Raw genomic sequence first — 22,661 nt, 5'->3', positions numbered from 1 at the left:
GTGATACCTGGTCAGGTGAACTCCTTCAGTGCCATCAGACGTACCATAGCCCCCCTTAGTGGCGGAGCATCAGTACTGCAACGACCAGGACTCTGGGGCGCTGCACAGTCACTGTGTACATACATTACATTACTGATCCTGAGTTACATCCTGTATTATTCTCCAGAGCTGCACTCACTATTCTGCTGGTGCAGTCACTGTGTACATACATTACATTACTGATCCTGAGTTACATCCTGTATTATACTCCAGAGCTGCACTCACTATTCTGCTGGTGCAGTCACTGTGTACATACATTACTGATCCTGAGTTACATCCTGTATTATTCTCCAGAGCTGCACTCACTATTCTGCTGGTGCAGTCACTGTGTACATACATTACATTACTGATCCTGAGTTACATCCTGTATTATACCCCAGAGCTGCACTCACTATTCTGCTGGTGCAGTCACTGCGTACATACATTACATTACTGATCCTGAGTTACAGCCTGTATTATACTTCAGAGCTGCACTCACTATTCTGCTGGTGCAGTCACTGTGTACATACATTACATTACTGATGCAGTCACTCAGTCACTGTGTACATATATTTCATTACTAGTCTTTTACTGATCTTGAGTTACACTATGAATTGTACTTTGGTGCTGTATTTCCTATTTTGCTGATTCAACCGATAATGACCTTTGCTTACAATAAGGTTTGCACATGGAAGGCTGAGAGAGTTCAGGTCTGAGGCTTCCCAAATTTTAAATTCAGCTCTGGAGTAAAATGTTACTTTTCTAATACATATAATCTTCTTGTTTCTCCAGGAGGAGGCAAAAATGATGAAAGACGGAAAAGTTTTCAGGGTTGTTCAGTCTAATTGTTGGGATCCAGAAGAGCGGCTAAAAGACATGGATCAGTCAGGTGAAGGGAACGTCTCATGCATTTGATTTTAGTGTCATAGTAAAAAAAATAATAATATTTTTCTATTTATTTTAAATTTTAATATAGAAAATTCCAGATATGTGGATAATAACAATATGTGTTTGTGGTGGATAATATTGGACTTTTTCTGGCACAGGAGTAACAGTACAAGCCCTGTCCACTGTCCCCGTAATGTTCAGCTATTGGGTAAGTACAATTCACACCAATACTGGACCCTGGGGAGCCGCCATCAGTTTAATAAATGTCTGTGATTTACTAAAGGTATTGTTAGTTTAACTACTTAAAGTGTTATTCTTATTATGTTACATCACATTTCTACGATATTATTGGTTGGTGACCTCTGGGACCCCAACAGATCCCAAGAATGAAGTAGATCCAGGGTTGGTTAAGTGCTGCTTTGAATTAAATTAGGTTTTTATGCTAAAACATATTTAGAATTCCTAGTCTCCACTAATCACAGGAGAGAAGGAACGAGAAAAAGGAGGAAAAAATCAGTATGAGAAGTCCTCGGGTGGCTGACAAGGTCCCTTCTTTGCAATGGGAGAATTAACAATGACAAAAGAAATGTAGGCTTGGAATAAAAGAATTTGTTTTATCAAATGTAGAAACTATTAGAAAATTAATAAGAGGTAAATATATTGTGTATTATTGGTGGATATAGAGCTGGTGCAATTGTATTTTCTGTAATAATATGTAATAGTATGTTTACAACTGTTTAAACAGATACTTTTATTTTTTTGTTTTTTTGTTTGAGAAAATTAACTATACAGCATTTACTCCTGTTTTTATCCTAGATTTGGATATACCCATTCCTTTACCCTTCTTATCACCCCGCTTAATAAAATTTGCTGTTGTCTTTCTTCCACTGCCTTCCTCTCCCATTATAATAAATAATATGTCTGAAGTATAGTAAAATATTGAGAGAAAATTAGAGATTGTTTTAAGATGACTACTTGGTTCTTGGAACAAACAATAGCAGGTCGTCCGCCTCTGTGAGGATGACTCGCGGATTGGGTCATATAAACCCGAGGATGTAGGAGTGGAAGCCGGGTGCTCTCCCCCCCCTTCCCCCTTCCTTCATTTCCCCAGATGTTTTCCCCCCCCCCCCTCCCCCCCCTCCATTTTCCTAAATATTTTCCTCATACTTCTCTGTCTTTCTGCCCATTCTGGCATAACGTCAAAATATGGCAACGATAGATAATAAAGACCAACAACAGACCTTTTAGATTAGCCATTCTACTTATTTGTTATGTCTATGTAAATTATTTTATTTTCTTACTCCGTATTGCTCGAAATGTGACGTAACATTGTCTGATTGATACAAGAATGTGCAGATTTTATATTTGTATTGTCAAAAAAGTTTAATAAAAACATTATTGAAAAAAAAAAATATTGAGAGAAGACACTTAAAAGGTAGAAGTGATATGCTACATACACAGCTTGTTATTGTTGTTAAAAAAAAATGTTTGCTTTTTTTCTTTTTGGAAAAATAAACAAAAATCTATTAAACAAAAAAATATCAAATTTATTTTTAATGTTTCATATCAACTTATTTTTGTTATCATTTTATATTAAAAAAGTTTTCTGGACATTCTGTTCTGAGCAAAGATCAATAACAAGAAAGGAGTGTAGGTGAGCTGTGACATTACCTATTGTGAATGGTGGATCCTGAGTTATCTACTGTATATAGAGATGTTATCAGTCGTTGTACAGGAGGAGGAGGTGAGCTGTGACATCACCTATTGTGAATGCTGGATCCTGTGTTATCTACTGTATATAGAGGTGTTATCAGACATTGTACAGGAGGAGGAGGTGAGCTGTGACATCACCTATTGTGAATGGTGGATCCTGTGTTATCTACTCTATATAGAGGTGTTATCAGTCATTGTACAGGAGGAGGAGGTGAGCTGTGACATCACCTATTGTGAATGGTGGATCCTGTGTTATCTACTGTATATAGAGGTGTTATCAGACATTGTACAGGAGGAGGAGGTGAGCTGTGACATTACCTATTGTGAATGGTGGATCCTGAGTTATCTACTGTATATAGAGATGTTATCAGTCGTTGTACAGGAGGAGGAGGTGAGCTGTGACATCACCTATTGTGAATGCTGGATCCTGTGTTATCTACTGTATATAGAGGTGTTATCAGTCGTTGTACAGGAGGAGGAGGTGAGCTGTGACATCACCTATTGTGAATGGTGGATCCTGTGTTATCTACTGTATATAGAGGTGTTATCAGTCATTGTACAGGAGGAGGAGGTGAGCTGTGACATCACCTATTGTGGATGGTGGATCATGTGTTACCTACTGTATATTGAGGTGTTATCAGTAGTGTTGAGCATTCCGATACCGCAAGTATCGGGTATCGGCCGATACTTGCGGTATCGGAATTCCGATACCGAGTTCCGATACTTTTGTGATATCGGGAATCGGTATCGGAACCATATTCATGTGTAAAATAAAGAATTAAAATAAAAAATATGGATATACTCACCTCTCCGGCAGCCCCTGGATCTTACCGCTGTAACCGGCAGGCTCCGTTCCTAAGAATGAGCGCGTGAAGGGCCTTCGATGACGTCGCGGCTTCTGATTGGTCGCGTGAGCGGTCACATGAGCGCTCACGCAACCAATCAGAAGCCGCGACGTCATCGAAAGCCCTTCACGCGCTCATTCTTAGGAACGGAGGCTCCCGGTTACATCGGTAAAGTCCAGGGGCCGCCGGAGAGGTGAGTATATCCATATTTTTTATTTTAATTCTTTATTTTACACATGAATATGGATCCCAGGGCCTGAAGGAGAGTTTCCTCTCCTTCAGACCCTGGGAACCATTCCGATACTTTGCGTCCCATTGAAATGCATGGGTATCGGCGAGATCCGATATTTTGCCGGTATCGGCCGATACTATCCGATACCAATGCATATCGGAAGGTATCGCTCAACACTAGTTATCAGTCATTGTACAGGAGGAGGAGGAGGTGAGCTGTGACATCGCCTATTGTGAATGGTGGATCCTGTGTTATCTACTGTATATTGAGGTGTTATCAGTCATTGTACAGGAGGAGGAGGTGAGCTGTGACATCGCCTATTGTGAATGGTGGATCCTGTGTTATCTACTGTATATAGAGGTGTTAACAGTGATTGCACAGGAGGAGGAGGTGAGCTGTGACATCACCTATTGTGAATGGTGGATCCTGTGTTATCTACTGTATATAGAGGTGTTAACAGTGATTGCACAGGAGGAGGAGGTGAGCTGTGACATCACCTATTGTGAATGGTGGATCCTGTGTTATCTACTGTATATAGAGGTGTTATCAGTCATTGTACAGGAGGAGGAGGTGAGCTGTGACATCACCTATTGTGAATGGTGGATCCGGTGTTATCTACTGTATATAGAGGTGTTAACAGTGATTGCACAGGAGGAGGAGGTGAGCTGTGACATCACCTATTGTGAATGGTGGATCCTGTGTTATCTACTGTATATAGAGGTGTTATCAGTCATTGTACAGGAGGAGGTGAGCTGTGACCAACTATTGTGCGTGAAGGATCCTTGGTCCAAGTTTCATAACAGAATATAGCATGTAGTATCTTGCAGTAAATAGTATGAGCAATCATTCTTGTTCAGTTCCCTTAAGAAGACAAAAAAATAAGATTAGCAGAAGCCAGAGACGACCCTCATGCCGGTGATTCAGACCCGCATGGAACGCAGGAGATAGCGTGCGTTCCAGCGTGGAGCCCCAGGCCGCGAACTGGAAGTGCGCACTGACGTCATATCCGGCACACGCGAACCCGGAACTGCACTATACGCCAAAGGAGGACGCCGGGGAGCTCGGCGAGGACCCCGGCAGCACATACCGCCCCACTTTACCTCCAACAGAGGTGTGGAAGGAGCGGGAAAGGGGGCCCGAGTCCATGCAAGATGGAGACGGAGCAGTCGCATGGAGGAGGAGAGGTAGCACCGCCCGACCTCGGATGCCCGGCTGGTAAGAATATCCAGGTGCTCCGTTCACCGGCCCCGCCAGCACCTGCAGGAACCTCTTCATGCCCCACTGAGGGACAGGAAAAACACTGAAGATAACAGGAAGGGGATGGTTATTTAACCTCTTTGCGTTTCCTGTCCCCCAATTAGGGCAGGGAGAGATGACTGTCGTGGAAGGTGACTAGAGAAAATGCAATAACAAGCATTCAAAATGTCACATGTAACCCAACATGGCATCAATAAAAATGTCAGTTCAGTGTGCAAAGATCAAGCCCAGAAAGAAATGAAAAAAAACTTATGAATCTCAAAAAAATAGTGACAATTTATCAACTATCTCCATCTATCCCCCACCCCCTGAAGATGGCTGGACCGTCATTGTTAATACATCATTGTAAATACACACCTGTACTTTGTATCTCCCCCACCTCATTGTAGATTGTAAGCTCTCACGAGCAGGGGCGGCTTATTGTGCTTTATTATTGTATTGTTAACATTGTTACTTATGACTGTTGTGTTTGAAACTGTTAAACTGTAAAGCGCTGCGGAATATGTTGGTGCTAAATAAATAAGGAAAACCAAAGCAAATTTGATGAAGGGTACAACATTGAAAAACCAAAAAGAAAAAACCCTTAAAAATACTTTTAATAGATATATATTAAAAGATGTAAACCATCACTAAAGAACAATTACAAAGACAAATACAGAATACCCACACCCCAGGTTTGGGTAAGGCAGTGGGCACACGGCAAAATATAGAGATTAGGAGGGAGGATATGCCTGTAAAAATACCCTAAAGGGCTCCTAATAGGCTCACCCTTCCTGTCAGTGGAGGTTGGCACCCTAGACATCGATGTGGCGCCCCCACTCCTCGTCGGCTGTCCCTCCTAGCCCTGGGTGTCCCTGCCAACTACCCACACCCCAAACCCCACACACATACAATCCCTATCTAGCCAAAACAAATAGGCACAAAATTGCCCAATTGGTACATAAACCTAAGGTATATCTTTCAATAGGATCAAATAACCCTGAATATTAGGGTCAAAATTGACGAATAGTCATCTGGGTAAGCTAGATGTACTAGATAGAGACCAACTGCATGATTTTTTCAGTGACCATGACTTATTAAAGCTGCAATGCAAAACACATATAGAATGGGTATATCCCACCAGGACAATACATATACCACATCAGTGTCCTCTGAAATAGAGAAATAATATCAGATTCTTACGGTCACCTAAATAAATAGGGCACATCGTCCCAGTATCTCTGGGCTCAATGACCAAACAGAAATAGGGCAATAGGGTCTCACAGAATATACGTCATGGTTGATAATGCAGTAGGATAATATGCTTAATCCACCATAGTAAGTCACTTATCTGGTCATTTCTGATCATTTGTCCCAGTCTTATGTATGGCATCCCTATGCGTTTCGCCCTCTCCCATCAGGGCTCATCAGGGGACAATGGATAGGAGCGTGCCGAAGTGGCAATAATACCAAGTGATCAAATGTGGATCAGATTTGATCACTTGGTATTATTGCCACTTCGGCACGCTCCTATCCATTGTCCATAGAATTGGGATATACCCATTCTATATGTGTTTTGCATTGCAGCTTTAATAAGTCATGGTCACTGAAAAAATCATGCAGTTGGTCTCTATCTAGTACATCTAGCTTACCCAGATGACTATTCGTCAATTTTGACCCTAATATTCAGGGTTATTTGATCCTATTGAAAGATATACCTTAGGTTTATGTACCAATTGGGTAATTTTGTGCCTATTTGTTTTGGCTAGATAGGGATTGTATGTGTGTGGGGTTTGGGGTGTGGGTAGTTGGCAGGGACACCCAGGGCTAGGAGGGACAGCCGACGAGGAGTGGGGGCGCCACATCGATGTCTAGGGTGCCAACCTCCACTGACAGGAAGGGTGAGCCTATTAGGAGCCCTTTAGGGTATTTTTACAGGCATATCCTCCCTCCTAATCTCTATATTTTGCCGTGTGCCCACTGCCTTACCCAAACCTGGGGTGTGGGTATTCTGTATTTGTCTTTGTAATTGTTCTTTAGTAATGGTTTACATCTTTTAATATATATCTATTAGGCCGGTTTCACACGTCAGTGGCTCCGGTACGTGAGGTGACAGTTTCCTCACGTACCGGAGCCACTGACACACGTAGACACATTGAAATCAATGCATCTGTGCAGATGTCATTGATTTTTTGCGGACCGTGTCTCCGTGTGCCAAACACGGAGACATGTCAGTGTTCGTGGGAGCGCACGGATTACACGGACCCATTAAAGTCAATGGGTCTGTGTAAAACACGTAACGCACACGGACGTTGTCCGTGTGCAGTCCGTCTGCCGTGCAGGAGACAGCGCTACAGTAAGCGCTGTCCCCCCCACATGGTGCTGAAGCCGCCATTCATATCTTCTCTGCAGCAGCGTTTGCTGTAGAGAAGATATGAATAATCCTTTTTTTTTGTTGTTTCTCGTGTTTAACATAAAGATCCATGTCCCCACCCCCCTCCCACCCCCTGTACGCCCGCCCACTGTTATTAAAATACTCACCCGCCTCCCTCGCAGTGTCCTGTCCTGGCCGCAGCTTCTCCTGTATGCGGTCACGTGGGGCCGCCCATTACAGAAATGAATATGCGGCTCCACCCCTATGGGAGGTGGAGCCGCATATTCATGACTGTAATTGGCGGCCCCACGTGACCGCTCATACAGTAGAAGGTGCGGCCAGGACAGGAAGCAGCGCCAGCGAGGGAGCCGGGTGAGTATTTTAATAACAGCGGGCAGGCGCACAGGGGGTGGGGACATGGATCTTTATGTTAAACACGAGAAACAAAAAAAAGGATTATTCATATCTTCTCTACAGCAAACGCTGCTGCAGAGAAGATATGAATGGCGGCTTCAGCACCATGTGGGGGGGACAGCGCTTATCTCTAGCGCTGTCTCCTGCACGGTGCGTGTGGTACCCAGTCGGCACACGGGCAGCACACGTGTGCCACACTGATGTGCCACAGAAACGCACGGGCACATGGACACGGATAATTCCGGTACCGATTTTTCCGGTACCGGAATTATCTGGACGTGTGGGACTGCCCTTAAAAGTATTTTTTAAGGGTTTTTTTCTTTTTGGCTTTTCACTATATAAAGATTATTATTAACTAAAATATAGAAATATTACAAAGAATATATATATATATATATATATATATATATATATAAAGAAAAAATTGGAACAGCATCCAGCGTTACCTCAGAAGACATGCAGAGCTTTCCTAACCACCAATCCAGTGACATCCAAATGTATAATCAAAAAAAGGAAAACAGCACAAAAAACTGAAGAAAAAGTGGACTTTAATGCCTGAACGGCGTGGCAATGTTTTGGATGTAATATCCTTTCTCAAGCCAAGAGAAAGGATATTACATCCGAAACATTGCCACGCCGTTCAGGCATTAAAGTCCACTTTTTCTTCAGTTTTTTGTGCTGTTTTCCTTTTGTTGAATATATATATATATATATATATATATATATATATATATATATATATATATATATATATATATATACTGTATATAATAAATAAATATATATATATATATATATATATATATATATATATATATATACACTAGATGGTGGCCCGATTCTAACGCATAGGGTATTCTAGAATATGTATGTATGTATATAGCAGCCACATAGTATATAGCACAGGCCGCGTAGTATATAGGAGCCATGTAGTATATAGCAGACAAATAGTACGTGGCCTGTGCTATATACTATGTAGCTGCTATATACATACATATTGTAGAATACCTGATGCGTTAATACAGGCCACACAATATATAACAGTGGCCACGCAGTATATAACACAACACATGTAGTATATAACACAGGCCACGTAATATATAGCACAGCCCACGCAGTATATAACACAGCCCATAGTATCTACCACTGGCCAGGTAGTATATAGCAGCCACGCGGTATATAACACAGCCCACGTAGTATACAGCAGTGTGGGCACCATATCTCTGTTTAAAAAAAATAATTAAAATAAAAAATTAGAAAGGCTCTCCCCTGAGCTGAAACGTCGCCATGATGGGCTATTAAACTTGAACACTTTTTGAACTCATTTGCAATGGTGTGCTGCCTCTGACTTTTTGGACTCTTAAAATAAAAAATAGTTATATACTCACCCGCCGGGATCCATCGAAGCTCTGGAGATGCGCGCGCGGCTGCTGCCATCTTCCGTTCCCAGGATGCAGTGCAAAATTACCCACATGACTTAGCGGTCTCGCGTGACCGCTAAATCTTCTGGGTAATTTCGCAATGCATCTCTGGGAACGGAAGATGGCGGGAGGCGCGCGCGCCTGGGTGGACTACGGAGGGTGAGAATAGCAAGTTTTTTTGTTTTTTTTTTTAATTATTTTTAACATTACATCTTTTTACTATTGATGCTGCATAGGCAGCATCAATAGTAAAAAGTTGGGGACACACAGGGTTAATAGCAGCGATAACAGTGCGCGTTACCCGCGGCATAACTCGGTCCGTTACCACTGGCATTAATCCTGTGTTAGCGGTGACCGGAGGGGAGTATGCGGGCGCCGGGCACTGACTGCAGGGGAGTAGGGAGGGACTAATCGGACTGTGCCCGTCGCTGATTGGTCGCGGCAGCCATGACAGGCAGCTGGTGAGACCAATCAGCGACGCGGGATTTCCGTTAGCAAAGTTGAGGACAGAAAGACGGAAGTACCCCTTAGACAATTATATATATATATATATATATATATATATATATATATATATATACAGTGGGGCAAAAAAGTATTTAGTCAGTCAGCAATAGTGCAAGTTCCACCACTTAAAAAGATGAGAGGCGTCTGTAATTTACATCATAGGTAGACCTCAACTATGGGAGACAAACTGAGAAAAAAAAATCCTGAAAATCACATTGTCTGTTTTTTTATCATTTTATTTGCATATTATGGTGGAAAATAAGTATTTGGTCAGAAACAAAATTTCATCTCAATACTTTGTAATAAATCCTTTGTTGGCAATGACAGAGGTCAAACGTTTTCTGTAAGTCTTCACAAGGTTGCCACACACTGTTGTTGGTATGTTGGCCCATTCCTCCATGCAGATCTCCTCTAGAGCAGTGATGTTTTTGGCTTTTCGCTTGGCAACACGGACTTTCAACTCCCTCCAAAGGTTTTCTATAGGGTTGAGATCTGGAGACTGGCTAGGCCACTCCAGGACCTTGAAATGCTTCTTACGAAGCCACTCCTTCGTTGCCCTGGCGGTGTGCTTTGGATCATTGTCATGTTGAAAGACCCAGCCACGTTTCATCTTCAATGCCCTTGCTGATGGAAGGAGGTTTGCACTCAAAATCTCACGATACATGGACCCATTCATTCTTTCATGTACCCGGATCAGTCGTCCTGGCCCCTTTGCAGAGAAACAGCCCCAAAGCATGATGTTTCCACCACCATGCTTTACAGTAGGTATGGTGTTTGATGGATGCAACTCAGTATTCTTTTTCCTCCAAACACGACAAGTTGTGTTTCTACCAAACAGTTCCAGTTTGGTTTCATCAGACCATAGGACATTCTCCCAAAACTCCTCTGGATCATCCAAATGCTCTCTAGCAAACTTCAGACGGGCCCGGACATGTACTGGCTTAAGCAGTGGGACACGTCTGGCACTGCAGGATCTGAATCCATGGTGGCGTAGTGTGTTACTTATGGTAGGCCTTGTTACATTGGTCCCAGCTCTCTGCAGGTCATTCACTAGGTCCCCCCGCGTGGTTCTGGGATTTTTGCTCACCGTTCTTGTGATCATTCTGACCCCACGGGGTGGGATTTTGCGTGGAGCCCCAGATCGAGGGAGATTATCAGTGGTCTTGAATGTCTTCCATTTTCTAATTATTGCTCCCACTGTTGATTTCTTCACTCCAAGCTGGTTGGCTATTGCAGATTCAGTCTTCCCAGCCTGGTGCAGGGCTACAATTTTGTTTCTGGTGTCCTTTGACAGCTCTTTGGTCTTCACCATAGTGGAGTTTGGAGTCAGACTGTTTGAGGGTGTGCACAGGTGTCTTTTTATACTGATAACAAGTTTAAACAGGTGCCATTACTACAGGTAATGAGTGGAGGAAAGAGGAGACTCTTAAAGAAGAAGTTACAGGTCTGTGAGAGCCAGAAATCTGGATTGTTTGTTTCTGACCAAATACTTATTTTCCACCATAATATGCAAATAAAATGATAAAAAAACAGACAATGTGATTTTCTGGATTTTTTTTCTCAGTTTGTCTCCCATAGTTGAGGTCTACCTATGATGTAAATTACAGACGCCTCTCATCTTTTTAAGTGGTGGAACTTGCACTATTGCTGACTGACTAAATACTTTTTTGCCCCACTGTGTATATATGTATATATATATATATATATATATATATATATATATATATATATATAGATAGATAGATAGATAGATAGATAGATAGATAGATAGATAGATAGATATACACACACAGTATATAAACACATATATATTGGCCGCTGCGGATTCGCAGCAGTTTTCCATGCGTTGTACAGTACCCTGTAAACCTATGGAAAACAAAATCCACAGTGCACATGCTGCGGAAAAAAACACGCGGAAACGTAGCGTTGTTTATTCCGCAGCATGTCAATTCTTTGTGCGGATTCCGCAGCGGTTTACACCTGCTCCATAATAGGAATCCGCAGGTGTAAAACTGTGAGGAATAGGGAAACATAGGAGAAAACTGTAGGAGAACACTTTTCTTTATGAAATAAATAGGAATTACTGAACTTAAAAGTGGAAAACCGAGCGCCTTCTATGATACCCGCCAATGGCATGTACCTATCAGACCTTTGCAGGGAAAGAAAAAAGTCTTTGCAGCTCATTTGTAGGTTTGAGGCTATGTGCACATGTTGCAGATTAGACTGTGGGATTTTTTGTGCAGATTCTGCATTTCTTGGCACAAAACGCAGGTCAAAATCTGTGCTTTTTTTTTTTTTGCAGGTTTGCTGCGGATTCTGTGCGGATTTCATACTTTTTTTTACCCCTGCGGATTTCTATTATGGAATGGGTGCAGAAACGCTGCAGATCCGCAAAAAGAATTGACATGGTCCTTTTTTGAATCTGCTGCATTATCCGTGTAGATTTTTCCGCACCATTAGCACAGCATTTTTTTTTCTCATTGATTTACTTTGTACTATAAATCACTTGCGGAACCGCGTGGAAAAAATATGCTGCGGATCTGCAGGAAATCCGCAACGTGTGCACATACCCTTAGGGAGAAGCATGTCGCTCTCAGGACACTTTGTGATTTCTCTTTCCAGGCGAAGCCACAGGACACCTTGGACGTTTCCCGCTTTCTCAATGATGACTTGGCCGCCGTGGTCAGGAAGCATCCAAAGAGATTTGTTGGGCTTGGGACGCTCCCAATGCAAAGTCCGGAGCTGGCGGTGGAGGAAATGCACCGTTGTGTGAAAGATCTGGGGTTCCCAGGGGTGCAGATTGGATCCCATGTGAATCAGTGGGAACTGGACTCAACAGAGCTCTACCCCGTATATGCAGTAAGTGGTCGTTCTAACTAAAGTCACAGGAAAAGGAAAGTTCTGTGTTCGCTACTAGACTACATTAAATGGACACACGTTCTAATAAGCCATGATTGGCACACAGGGACCATGTAACCCTCAGAACTCAATTTATTGTTTGATTTCTTTGTGTGGATTGGATGGGTTGTTACAGACTTCTGGTGAGCATTTCATGTTAATAACACCTTTAGAAATATATTTACCGAGAAAATTGGTTACTTGTTCAATACTTATTTCATCTACTATAGATGCACAGTAATAATAATAATAATAATAATTTTATTTATATAGCGCCAACATATTCCGCAGCGCTTTACAACTTATAGAGGGGACTTATACAGACAATAGACATTACAGCATAACAGAAATCACAGTTCAAAACAGATACCAGTAGGAATGAGGGCCCTGCTCGCAAGCTTACAATCTATGAGGAAAAGGGGAGACACAAGAGGTGGATGGTAACAATTGCTTTAGTTATTTGGACCAGCCATAGTGTAAGGCTCGGGTGTTCATGTAAAGCTGCATGAACCAGTTAACTACCTAAGTATGTAACAGTACAGACACAGAGGCTATTAACTGCATAAAGTGTATGAGAACATGATGGAGGAACGTGATTATGTTGTTGTTTTTTTATTAATAGGCCACACAGGGATAATTAGGTTAATGCGTTGAGGCGGTAGGCCAATCTGAACAAATGAGTTTTTAGGGCACGCTTAAAACTGTGGGGATTGGGGATTAATCGTATTAACCTGGGTAGTGCATTCCAAAGAATCGGCGCCGCACGTGTAAAGTCTTGGAGACGGGAGTGGGAGGTTCTGATTATTGAGGATGCTAACCTGAGGTCATTAGCAGAGCGGAGGGCACGGGTAGGTTGGTAGACTGAGACCAGAGAGGAGATGTAGGGTGGTGCTGAGCCATGGAGTGCTTTGTGGATGAGGGTAGTAGTTTTGTACTGGATTCTGGATTGGATGGGTAGCCAGTGTAATGACTGGCACAAGGTAGAGGCATCGGTGTAACGGTTGGCGAGGAATATGATCCTGGCAGCAGCATTCAGGACAGATTGGAGCGGGGAGAGTCTGGTAAAAGGTAGGCCAATTAGTAGAGAGTTACAATAGTCCAGACGAGAATGAATAAGTGAGACAGTAAGAGTTTTTGCAGAGTCGAAAGTAAGAAAAGGGCGAATTCTGGAAATGTTTTTGAGATGCAGATAAGAAGAGCGAGCCAGTGATCGGATGTGGGGGGTGAATGAAAGCTCGGAATCAAGGATGACTCCAAGGCAGCGGGCATGTTGCTTTGGAGTAATGGTGGAACCGCACACAGAGATGGCAATGTCGGGCAAAGGTAGGTTTGTAGAGGGAGAGAACACGAGGAGTTCAGTTTTTGACAGGTTCAGTTTCAGATAGAGGGAGGACATGATGTTAGAGACAGCGGTAAGACAATCACTGGTGTTTTCTAAAAAGGTCGGCGTGATAACAGGAGAAGAGGTATATAATTGGGTGTCGTCAGCATAGAGATGGTACTGGAAACCAAATCTACTGATTGTTTGTCCAATAGGGGCAGTATACAAAGAGAAGAGGAGGGGGCCTAGGACTGATCCTTGAGGAACCCCAACAGTAAGGGGAAGGTGAGAGGAGGAGGAACCAGCAAAACAAACAGTGAAGGATCGGCCAGAGAGATATAGTCCATGAGCCGGGCCAGATATCGGTACCACCCGGAGTGACTAATTTTCTTTGGTATTTTTAGGTAGATGCATGTCTGTAGTTTATTTTTTGATATGATAGCCCTTACATATACGTAGCTTATTAACCCCTTCAGCCCTAGGCCTATTTGTACCCAAGTGCCTAAGCCAATCTGACCTGTGCCACTTCATGGGCTAATAACTTTGGAACGCTTTCACCTATCCAAGCCATTCTGAGATTGTTTTCTCGTGACATATTGTACTTCACGTCAGTGCTAAATGGGAGTCAATATATTTTACCTTTCTATATAAAAAAATGCTAAATATTCGGAAATTTTGGAAAAATCGGCAATTTTTTAACTTTGAAATTCTCTGCTTTTTACAAAAATACTGATACCCCCCATAATAGTTATTAATTTACACTCCCCACATGTTTACTTCATATTGGCATCATTTTGAAAATGAAACCTTATTGTTTTACGACGTAATAGGGCTTATAGTTTTATGCGCAATTTTTCACATTTACAGCAAAACCCACTTTTCAAAGGACCAAGTCACTTCTGAAGTCACTTTAAGGGGCTTACATAACAGAAACCACCCATAAATTACCCCATTTTGCAAACTACACCCCTCAAGCTGTTCAAAACTCATTTTTAAAAACTGTTAACCCTTTAGGTGTTCCACAGGAATTTTAGCAGAATGAAGGCGAAATTTCAAAATTTCATTTTTTTTCCAGATATTACATTGTAATCCAATTTTACCTGCAACCTAGCAAGGGTTAACGGCAAACCCAAACTTGGTTACCCTAATTCTGCAGTTTATAGAAACACCCCACATGTACTCGTAAACTAAAGTATGGGCACACAGCACAGCTCAACACGGAAGGAGCGCTATGTGGTTTTTGGGTGGCGGATTCACTGGAAGAAATCTAGGGGGCCATGTCACATTTGAAGGCTGCCTGAGGTACCCCCACAGTGGAAACCCCAAAAAGTGACCCTATTTTGGAAACTACACCCCCAAGGAATCTTTTAGGGGGTATAGTGACCACTTTGACCCAACCAGTGTTTCACAGTAGTTGGAAACACTTGGTTGAGAAAATGGAAAAAGTGCATTTTTTACATGAAGGTGTCATTTTAGGCTCATTTTTTTATTTTTAAGAGGTGTACCAGCAAAAAATGCACCCCACTATTTGTTCACCAATCTCTCCCGAACACAACAACACCCGATATGTTGTCGTACACTGCAGTATTGGGGAACGGCAGGCCTCGGAAGGGAAGGAGCGCCAAATGACTTTTGGAGTGCAAATTTTACTGGAAGAAATCTAGGGGGCTATGTCACATTTGAAGACACCCTGAGGTGCCCCAACACACGCACACACACTGACACATACACGTTCTGTGCTGAACAGGACTCTCCGGTCTTCTCTGCAGAGCTCCTATCTCCCTCTGTAGAGGCTGACACCTCCCAGGCTTGTGACTGATCACATGGCCGTGACATCACCACAGGTCCTGTAGTCCTGTACTGTGTGCTGCTGCTGGTAAGGAACTTGTGGAGAGAGGGGGAACAGTCACCTAGCACCAGCGCTCCCAGCTCTAAGAACGAGCGCCTCATGAAGGTGGGCCCCTGCCTCCTCCTTCCCTGCGCGGCGGCCTTTCCCCCCGGCGGCTGTATTCGGCGTATAAGACAACCGCCCTCTTGGAGCCATGTTTTTCATGGCTAAAAAGTCGTCTTATACGCCAGGAAATACGGTAAATAAAATTTTAATGTTTTTCTTTGTGTTTGCAGGTGTTTACTGACTATCTAACGGCATGATGGAAGTACAAGCAAGGAAGAAATCACGGATCGACTGTATCATACACTGCTCTAATGATGACAGCGATGATCTGGCGTCCCTTAAGGATTTGGACTCCTGGAAAACATTGCTTAGGGCTGCAGAGATCAGGCAGCATGAATCAGTCCTGGTAGCAGCTAAGGGCCTTGAAGAAGGAGAAATACCACACATACAATATCACCGTAAATGTCGTAGTATCTTTACAATGAAGAAGTCACTGGATTCTATCCTTGGCAAGGGTGTCAATGTCGAAACAGCAAGCAAAATCTCCATGAGGAAGCTACCGAGGGGTGCCCCCAGTGATAGCAGGGTGTAGTATGCCAAAGTATGTATCTTCTGTGAGAAGTCAAGCAAGTACCTAAAAGGAAAACAAACAAGGGAGCCAATTGTCCAGTGTGTTGAGCTACGAGCAGATGAGACGATCCGCAGAGCAGCGATAAGGAAAGGCACACAGAGAATACTTGGTTTACTTAGCAGAGACCTTGTTGCTGCAGAGGGGCACTACCACAAGTCGTGCTACAAACTATTCACAAAAGATGATTCCCAAGTGGCCTGTAGGTCTAGTGCAGCTGAAAATCAGGTCGAAAGCGAGGAAGTACGCTACGAAGAGGCAGAGAAAGAGGCCCTTGAAGAACTCTTCTTGTATATAAGGACTAAATTGTTCCCAAACCCAGAAGTACTGCCTATGATAAACCTCACATCTAGGCTTGAGAGATTAATGATATCCCGTGGTATCATCCAACTGAAACCATCAACAAAGAAACATGTTCGACGAAAACTTGAAACAGAGATTGGGGAATCACTCCGCTTTCTCTCAGATGAGAAAGGTAAGCTTCTAGTCTATCCATGTAGCCTATCAATGGACGACCTTGTCCGGCAAGTACACAGCATGACAAAAGATCTGCAAGAAGCAAGAGCTGCTAACTCTGGAGATATCGTAACCAAAGCAGCAATGCAGCTAAGGAATGAGATCAAGAAGCAAGATGTGAGTCAGCCATGGCCTCCCAATACAGATCAGAATGTCGTTCCTGCATTAGTCACTCAATTCCTGCAAACCCTGCTTACAGGAGATTGTGAGTGCCAAACTACCTGTGAAAGAGCTCAACGTCTTGCCACATCCTTCGGCAGTGACTTGGTTTTTGCTGTTACCAATGGAAAGACAAAGCCACCAAAGCACGTACTGCTATCCTTTGCAGTTAAGTCTTTGACCGGCAATACAGAACTGATTCGAACTCTGAATCGTCTTGGCCACTGTGTGTCATATTCAATGGCTGAGGAGATCGATACAGCCCTTTGTATCCAGAAGTTGGAATGTTCAAAGGATGACATCCCAATGCCAGCAAGTATCTACCCAGGTGTGTTCACAACCCTGGCCTGGGATAACATTGACAGACTTGAGGAGACACTAAGTGGAGCAGGTACATCTCATAGAGTCAATGGCATTGCTGTTCAGTCCAATGTTGCATGCTCTGTGACAAAGAAAGTCCTGCCAGATGTAACCAAGTCGAAGAAAAGAAGCATAACTCTGACAGAATTAATGCTACCGATATACAATGTTGGGCAGCGGGGAGAGCCACCCAGGATTGAGACTTCGAATGTTAACACTACCAAGGAGGTCCAGGATTCAAAAACCAAAAACCATATCTGGCTTCTGGCTAGAATGTCAGACCATGAGGATCAGACCACCAGCAGTTGGACTGGGTTCAACATAAAAATCCGCAGCGACATTGTAGTGGCCCAGGACACTGTAAGCTACCTGCCCACTATCAATGCTCCTGCAACAGCCATGTCCACTGTGAATGAAGTCTTGGAGCAAACACATGCCATCATGCAGACCCTGAAGCTTAACAGAATTGTGTGTGTGTTTGATCAAGCACTCTATGCCAAAGCTGCCGAGGTTATCTGGAAACAGGAGAAGTTCAAGAACATTATAATTAGAATGGGTGTCTTCCACACAATCTGTAATCTCCTCTCTATCATAGGGAACAGATTTCAGGATGCAGGCCTTAGAGATCTGTGTGTTGAATCCGGTGTAATCGCTGAAGGATCAGTGTCTGGAGTGATGGACGGCCGGAGGTACAACAGAGCAGTGAGACTACACAAGCTGGTCTATGAAGCACTTATGAGGCTTGCATGGAAAAACTTCCTTCCATGGCTAGAAGAAAACCATGCAAGGGACCTTCACCATCTGGATGAAACACTGAAGAACATCACAAACTTTCGCATCAGTGTGTCGCAGGGATCCTTCGAAAAGCTCTTGGATAATGAATCTTGCACACTTACCCTGAAGCTCTTTCAAGTTTATCTTGAGACCCTCAGAAATGAACAACTCTCAGCATTCTGGATGTCATACTTGGACATGGTCGAGACCATGCTGGCCCTGGTTCGAGCTTCAAGAGAAGGCAACTGGATGCTTCACCTAGGAGCAATCCGACAGATGATACCATGGTGTTTTGCCTATGACAAGGTCAACTATGCCCGATACCTAACCTATTACTATGCCACAATGTCTCGGCTGCCCATAGAACACCCAGAGGTCCATGAATACTTCATGCAAGGTGGCTTTTCGGTCCAGATCGGTAGCAAGAATCCTTTTGGACGAATTCCTGTGGACCAGACCATTGAAGAGACAATCAACAAAGACACCCAGACACCAGGGGGCACAAAAGGCTTCAGCCTCAAAGTTGGAGCTGTTTCCAGGTTCTACCTGACATCAGAGTACCGCAGTATGTACTTGAGGCAGCTGAGGGCCCTGGTAGGCCAACAATATACTGACTTCAGCCATTCAGACCTACAGGTGTCTAGGATTAGAAGAGATGAAGCCGATGTCCAATCTTTCGTTCAACTGCTGGAGACAGGTTGGGTGAACCCCTTCAACAAAGAGCATAATGGTGAACTTATCAGTTTGTCAACAGCGACTGTAGCACCACCAGATGTAGCCAAAGACCTTCAAGGGGCATACAGTATAGGAGAGGATGCATATCAAACATTCAAGGATGAGCGTTTGGGTACCGATAAGCCAACTACATTGTTTCATGACAAGATGACGAAGAACAAACTTAAAACGTTCTCTAACATCCAAATGAAGACACGCAGACAAGGTCTTGGCAAGGAGGTAATTTTGAAGGCTGACAGAAACCTATTTGGCCAGATGATACTTGTAGCTGAGAACAGAAAGCTACAAATGAGTGATGTCTTGACTCATCCCCTGGGTCCATTGCCATGGGCACTTGCCAATGGTGATGGGTCTATCCGCAAGACCAACAAGGCTGCCCTCGCAAGGGAGTTGGAGAGGAATGCTCGTCCTGCAGAAGTGATCCCCGAGCCCTCTGCAACCATCATTGATGGGATGAGCCTGGTTCAGAAACTGAAGGGAAACAATGCAACATTTGGCCAGCTAGCAGGCACAGCAATGAGTCGCGCTATCCATGAGGGTGCTAAGAGCAAGCGCATTGATATTGTCTTTGACGTCTACAAGGAGACATCCATCAAAGATACAGAAAGAGTCAACAGATATGAAGGCACAGGGATCCATTTCAAGAACATTCAACATGGGCACAACATCCAGCAGTGGAAAAAGCTTCTAAGTAGTTCCTCCAACAAGGCAAGTCTCATAAAGTTTCTGGTAGAAGAATGGAAGGCGAAACACCACAGGGAGAAGCTTGAGGAGAAGGAGCTGTATGTCACATGTGAGCAGCTCTGCTTTAAGATCACCAAAGAACAGTGGGAAGAGGCTGCTGACCTTAAGTCAAATCAAGAAGAAGCAGACACACGCCTCCTTCTCCATGCTCTTCATGCAGCAGAATCTGGTTACAAGTCGGTCATCATCACTTCGGAGGATACTGATGTCATGGTCCTGTGTCTGGGCATGTGCCACAAAATCCCATCCCACCTGTTCCAGAAATGCGGTACACAGAACCGGACAAGATTCCTGGATATCACCACTCTGAGCCGAACATTGGGAGGCAGCGTATGTGATTCATTGATTGGTATGCATGCATTTACAGGCTGTGACACCGTCAGTGCATTCGCTGGCCGTGGGAAGATGACGACACTCAAGCAGTTGAAGATGAACAAGACATACCAGGATGCCTTTCAGGAAGTTGGTCGTTCATGGGAAGTGTCTACCGAACTTTTTGAGAAGTTACAGGAAATCACCTGCCACATGTACCTGCCAACTACCCAAACAACTGAGGTAAACAGGCTCCGTTATCAGCTGTTCTGTGCCAGACGTGGAGTGGTAGAGTCAAGTCAACTCCCTCCTTGCCAGGACTGCCTTTTCATGCATGCACTGCGTGCAAACTACCAGGCTGCGATCTGGAGGAGAAGTCTGCAGAGCCAGCCATGGGTTGCAAACCCAACAGACTGCGGTTGGATGATAGATAACGACGGAAAGCTTGTTGTCAAGTGGATGCAAGGGGCACCAGCACCAGAAGCTATTATACAGCTACTGTCCTGCAAGTGTGTGCGGTCATGTGAACTTCCTCAGTGTACTTGCCTCAGCAATGGCCTGAAGTGCACAGACATGTGCAGATTACAGACATGCCAGAACAAGGGTACTGAAGACGAGCCAGTAGAACAACAGTCAGATTCAGAGTCCGATGTTGAAGATATTATGGAGTAACATATATATATATATATATATATATATATATATATATATATATATATATATATATATATATATATATATATATATGCACATGACATGTTCAGTGTGTATTTACATAACTTGGATTAAATTTTGTTACAAATACTACATCTAGTCACTCCGGGTGGTACCGATATCGTCATATTTGGTTCTTGGCTCATGCTAAAATTCCTGTGGAACACCTAAAGGGTTAACAGTTTTTAAAAATGAGTTTTGAACAGCTTGAGGGGTGTAGTTTGCAAAATGGGGTAATTTATGGGTGGTTTCTGTTATGTAAGCCCCTTAAAGTGACTTCAGAAGTGACTTGGTCCTTTGAAAAGTGGGTTTTGCTGTAAATGTGAAAAATTGCGCATAAAACTATAAGCCCTATTACGTCGTAAAACAATAAGGTTTCATTTTCAAAATGATGCCAATATGAAGTAAACATGTGGGGAGTGTAAATTAATAACTATTATGGGGGGTATCAGTATTTTTGTAAAAAGCAGAGAATTTCAAAGTTAAAAAATTGCCGATTTTTCCAAAATTTCCGAATATTTAGCATTTTTTTATATAGAAAGGTAAAATATATTGACTCCCATTTAGCACTGACGTGAAGTACAATATGTCACGAGAAAACAATCTCAGAATGGCTTGGATAGGTGAAAGCGTTCCAAAGTTATTAGCCCATGAAGTGGCACAGGTCAGATTGGCTTAGGCACTTGGGTACAAATAGGCCTAGGGCTGAAGGGGTTAATAAGCTACGTATATGTAAGGGCTATCATATCAAAAAATAAACTACAGACATGCATCTACCTAAAAATACCAAAGAGAATTAGTCACTCCGCTTGGTACCGATATCGTCAAATTTGGTTCTTGGCTCATGGACTAATAGGAGGAGAACCAAGAGAGAACGGTGTCCTTGAGGCCGATGGAGCGGAGCATAGTGAGGAGGAGCTGATGATCCACAGTGTCGAATGCTGCGGAGAGATCCACAGTAAATGTTTGAATGTTCTATGCAGGTCCTGAACACAATATTTTTGTTCTGTCTTTTTCCCTGTGCACTAAGAGAACAACATATAGCTAATCCTGGCAAAATCTGATCGAATGTCTTCCTGTCTATAACTCTTTCCAGCCCAATCCACTACATACACTGCAGTACTGCCATTGTACCTCTAGGTGTCACTAAAGGTTTTCAACACAGAGAATATTATCTCAGCAGCTTATAGTTCTCTTCATTTCTTATTTCTCTACATAGCAACATCGCCATCTAGTGGCAAATCTACTACTTACATTTACCAGCAAATTTACAGAAGCCCAGCAGTTAAGAGTTATTGACACCTTTGACATGGGGAAAAAAAAAATATTATGACATAGACTAGCAGTCACTTTTTGTTAACAAAACTGCATTAATATTCAGTCTGCAATCTCCCTTCCTTTATTCATGTCCAGACCCCTTGATTTACAGTTTGCAGCCTGACAACATTTTCCTCGTGTGTCTTTACCTGTAATATAATCTGGATGGGAGGTCTGCGTGTTTCTCCCAGTAATATAGGCTGGATGTGAGGTCTGTGTGTCCTTCCCAGTAATATAGGCTGGATGTGAGATCTGTGTGTCTCTCTCAGTAATATAGACTGGATGTGAGATCTGCGTTTTTCTCTCAGTAATATAGGCTGGATGTGAGATCTGTGTGTCTCTCCCAGTAATATAGGCTGGATGTGAGATCTGTGTGTCTCTCTCAGTAATATAGGCTGGATGTGAGGTCTGTGTGTCTCTCCCAGTAATATAGGCTGGATGTGAGGTCTGTGTGTCTCTCTCAGTAATATAGGCTGGATGTGAGGTCTGTGTGTCTCTCCCAGTAAAATAGGCTGGATGTGAGGTCTGTGTGTCTCTCCCAGTAATATAGGCTGGATGTGAGATCTGTGTGTCCTTCCCAGTAATATAGGCTGGATGTGAGGTCTGTGTGTCTCTCTCAGTAATATAGACTGGATGTGAGA

General features: G+C 43.2%; 1 protein-coding gene across 1 annotated transcript in view; it reads left to right on the top strand.

The window, feature by feature from the left end:
• Positions 1-22,661, top strand: part of ACMSD (aminocarboxymuconate semialdehyde decarboxylase) — a 75,792-nt gene that overhangs the window by 39,704 nt on the left and 13,427 nt on the right. Inside the window, exons 3-5 of the mRNA XM_077273045.1 lie at positions 811-907; positions 1,065-1,114; positions 12,271-12,507. Of these exons, the coding sequence (XP_077129160.1) occupies positions 811-907; positions 1,065-1,114; positions 12,271-12,507 (384 nt within the window). The remainder of the gene's footprint in view (positions 1-810; positions 908-1,064; positions 1,115-12,270; positions 12,508-22,661) is intronic.

This window comes from Ranitomeya variabilis, chromosome 7, assembly GCF_051348905.1.
Source record: "Ranitomeya variabilis isolate aRanVar5 chromosome 7, aRanVar5.hap1, whole genome shotgun sequence".
NCBI lineage: Eukaryota > Metazoa > Chordata > Amphibia > Anura > Dendrobatidae > Ranitomeya > Ranitomeya variabilis.
The sequence above is the reverse complement of the archived record's forward strand: the minus strand, read 5'-3'. Positions and strand labels throughout refer to the sequence as shown.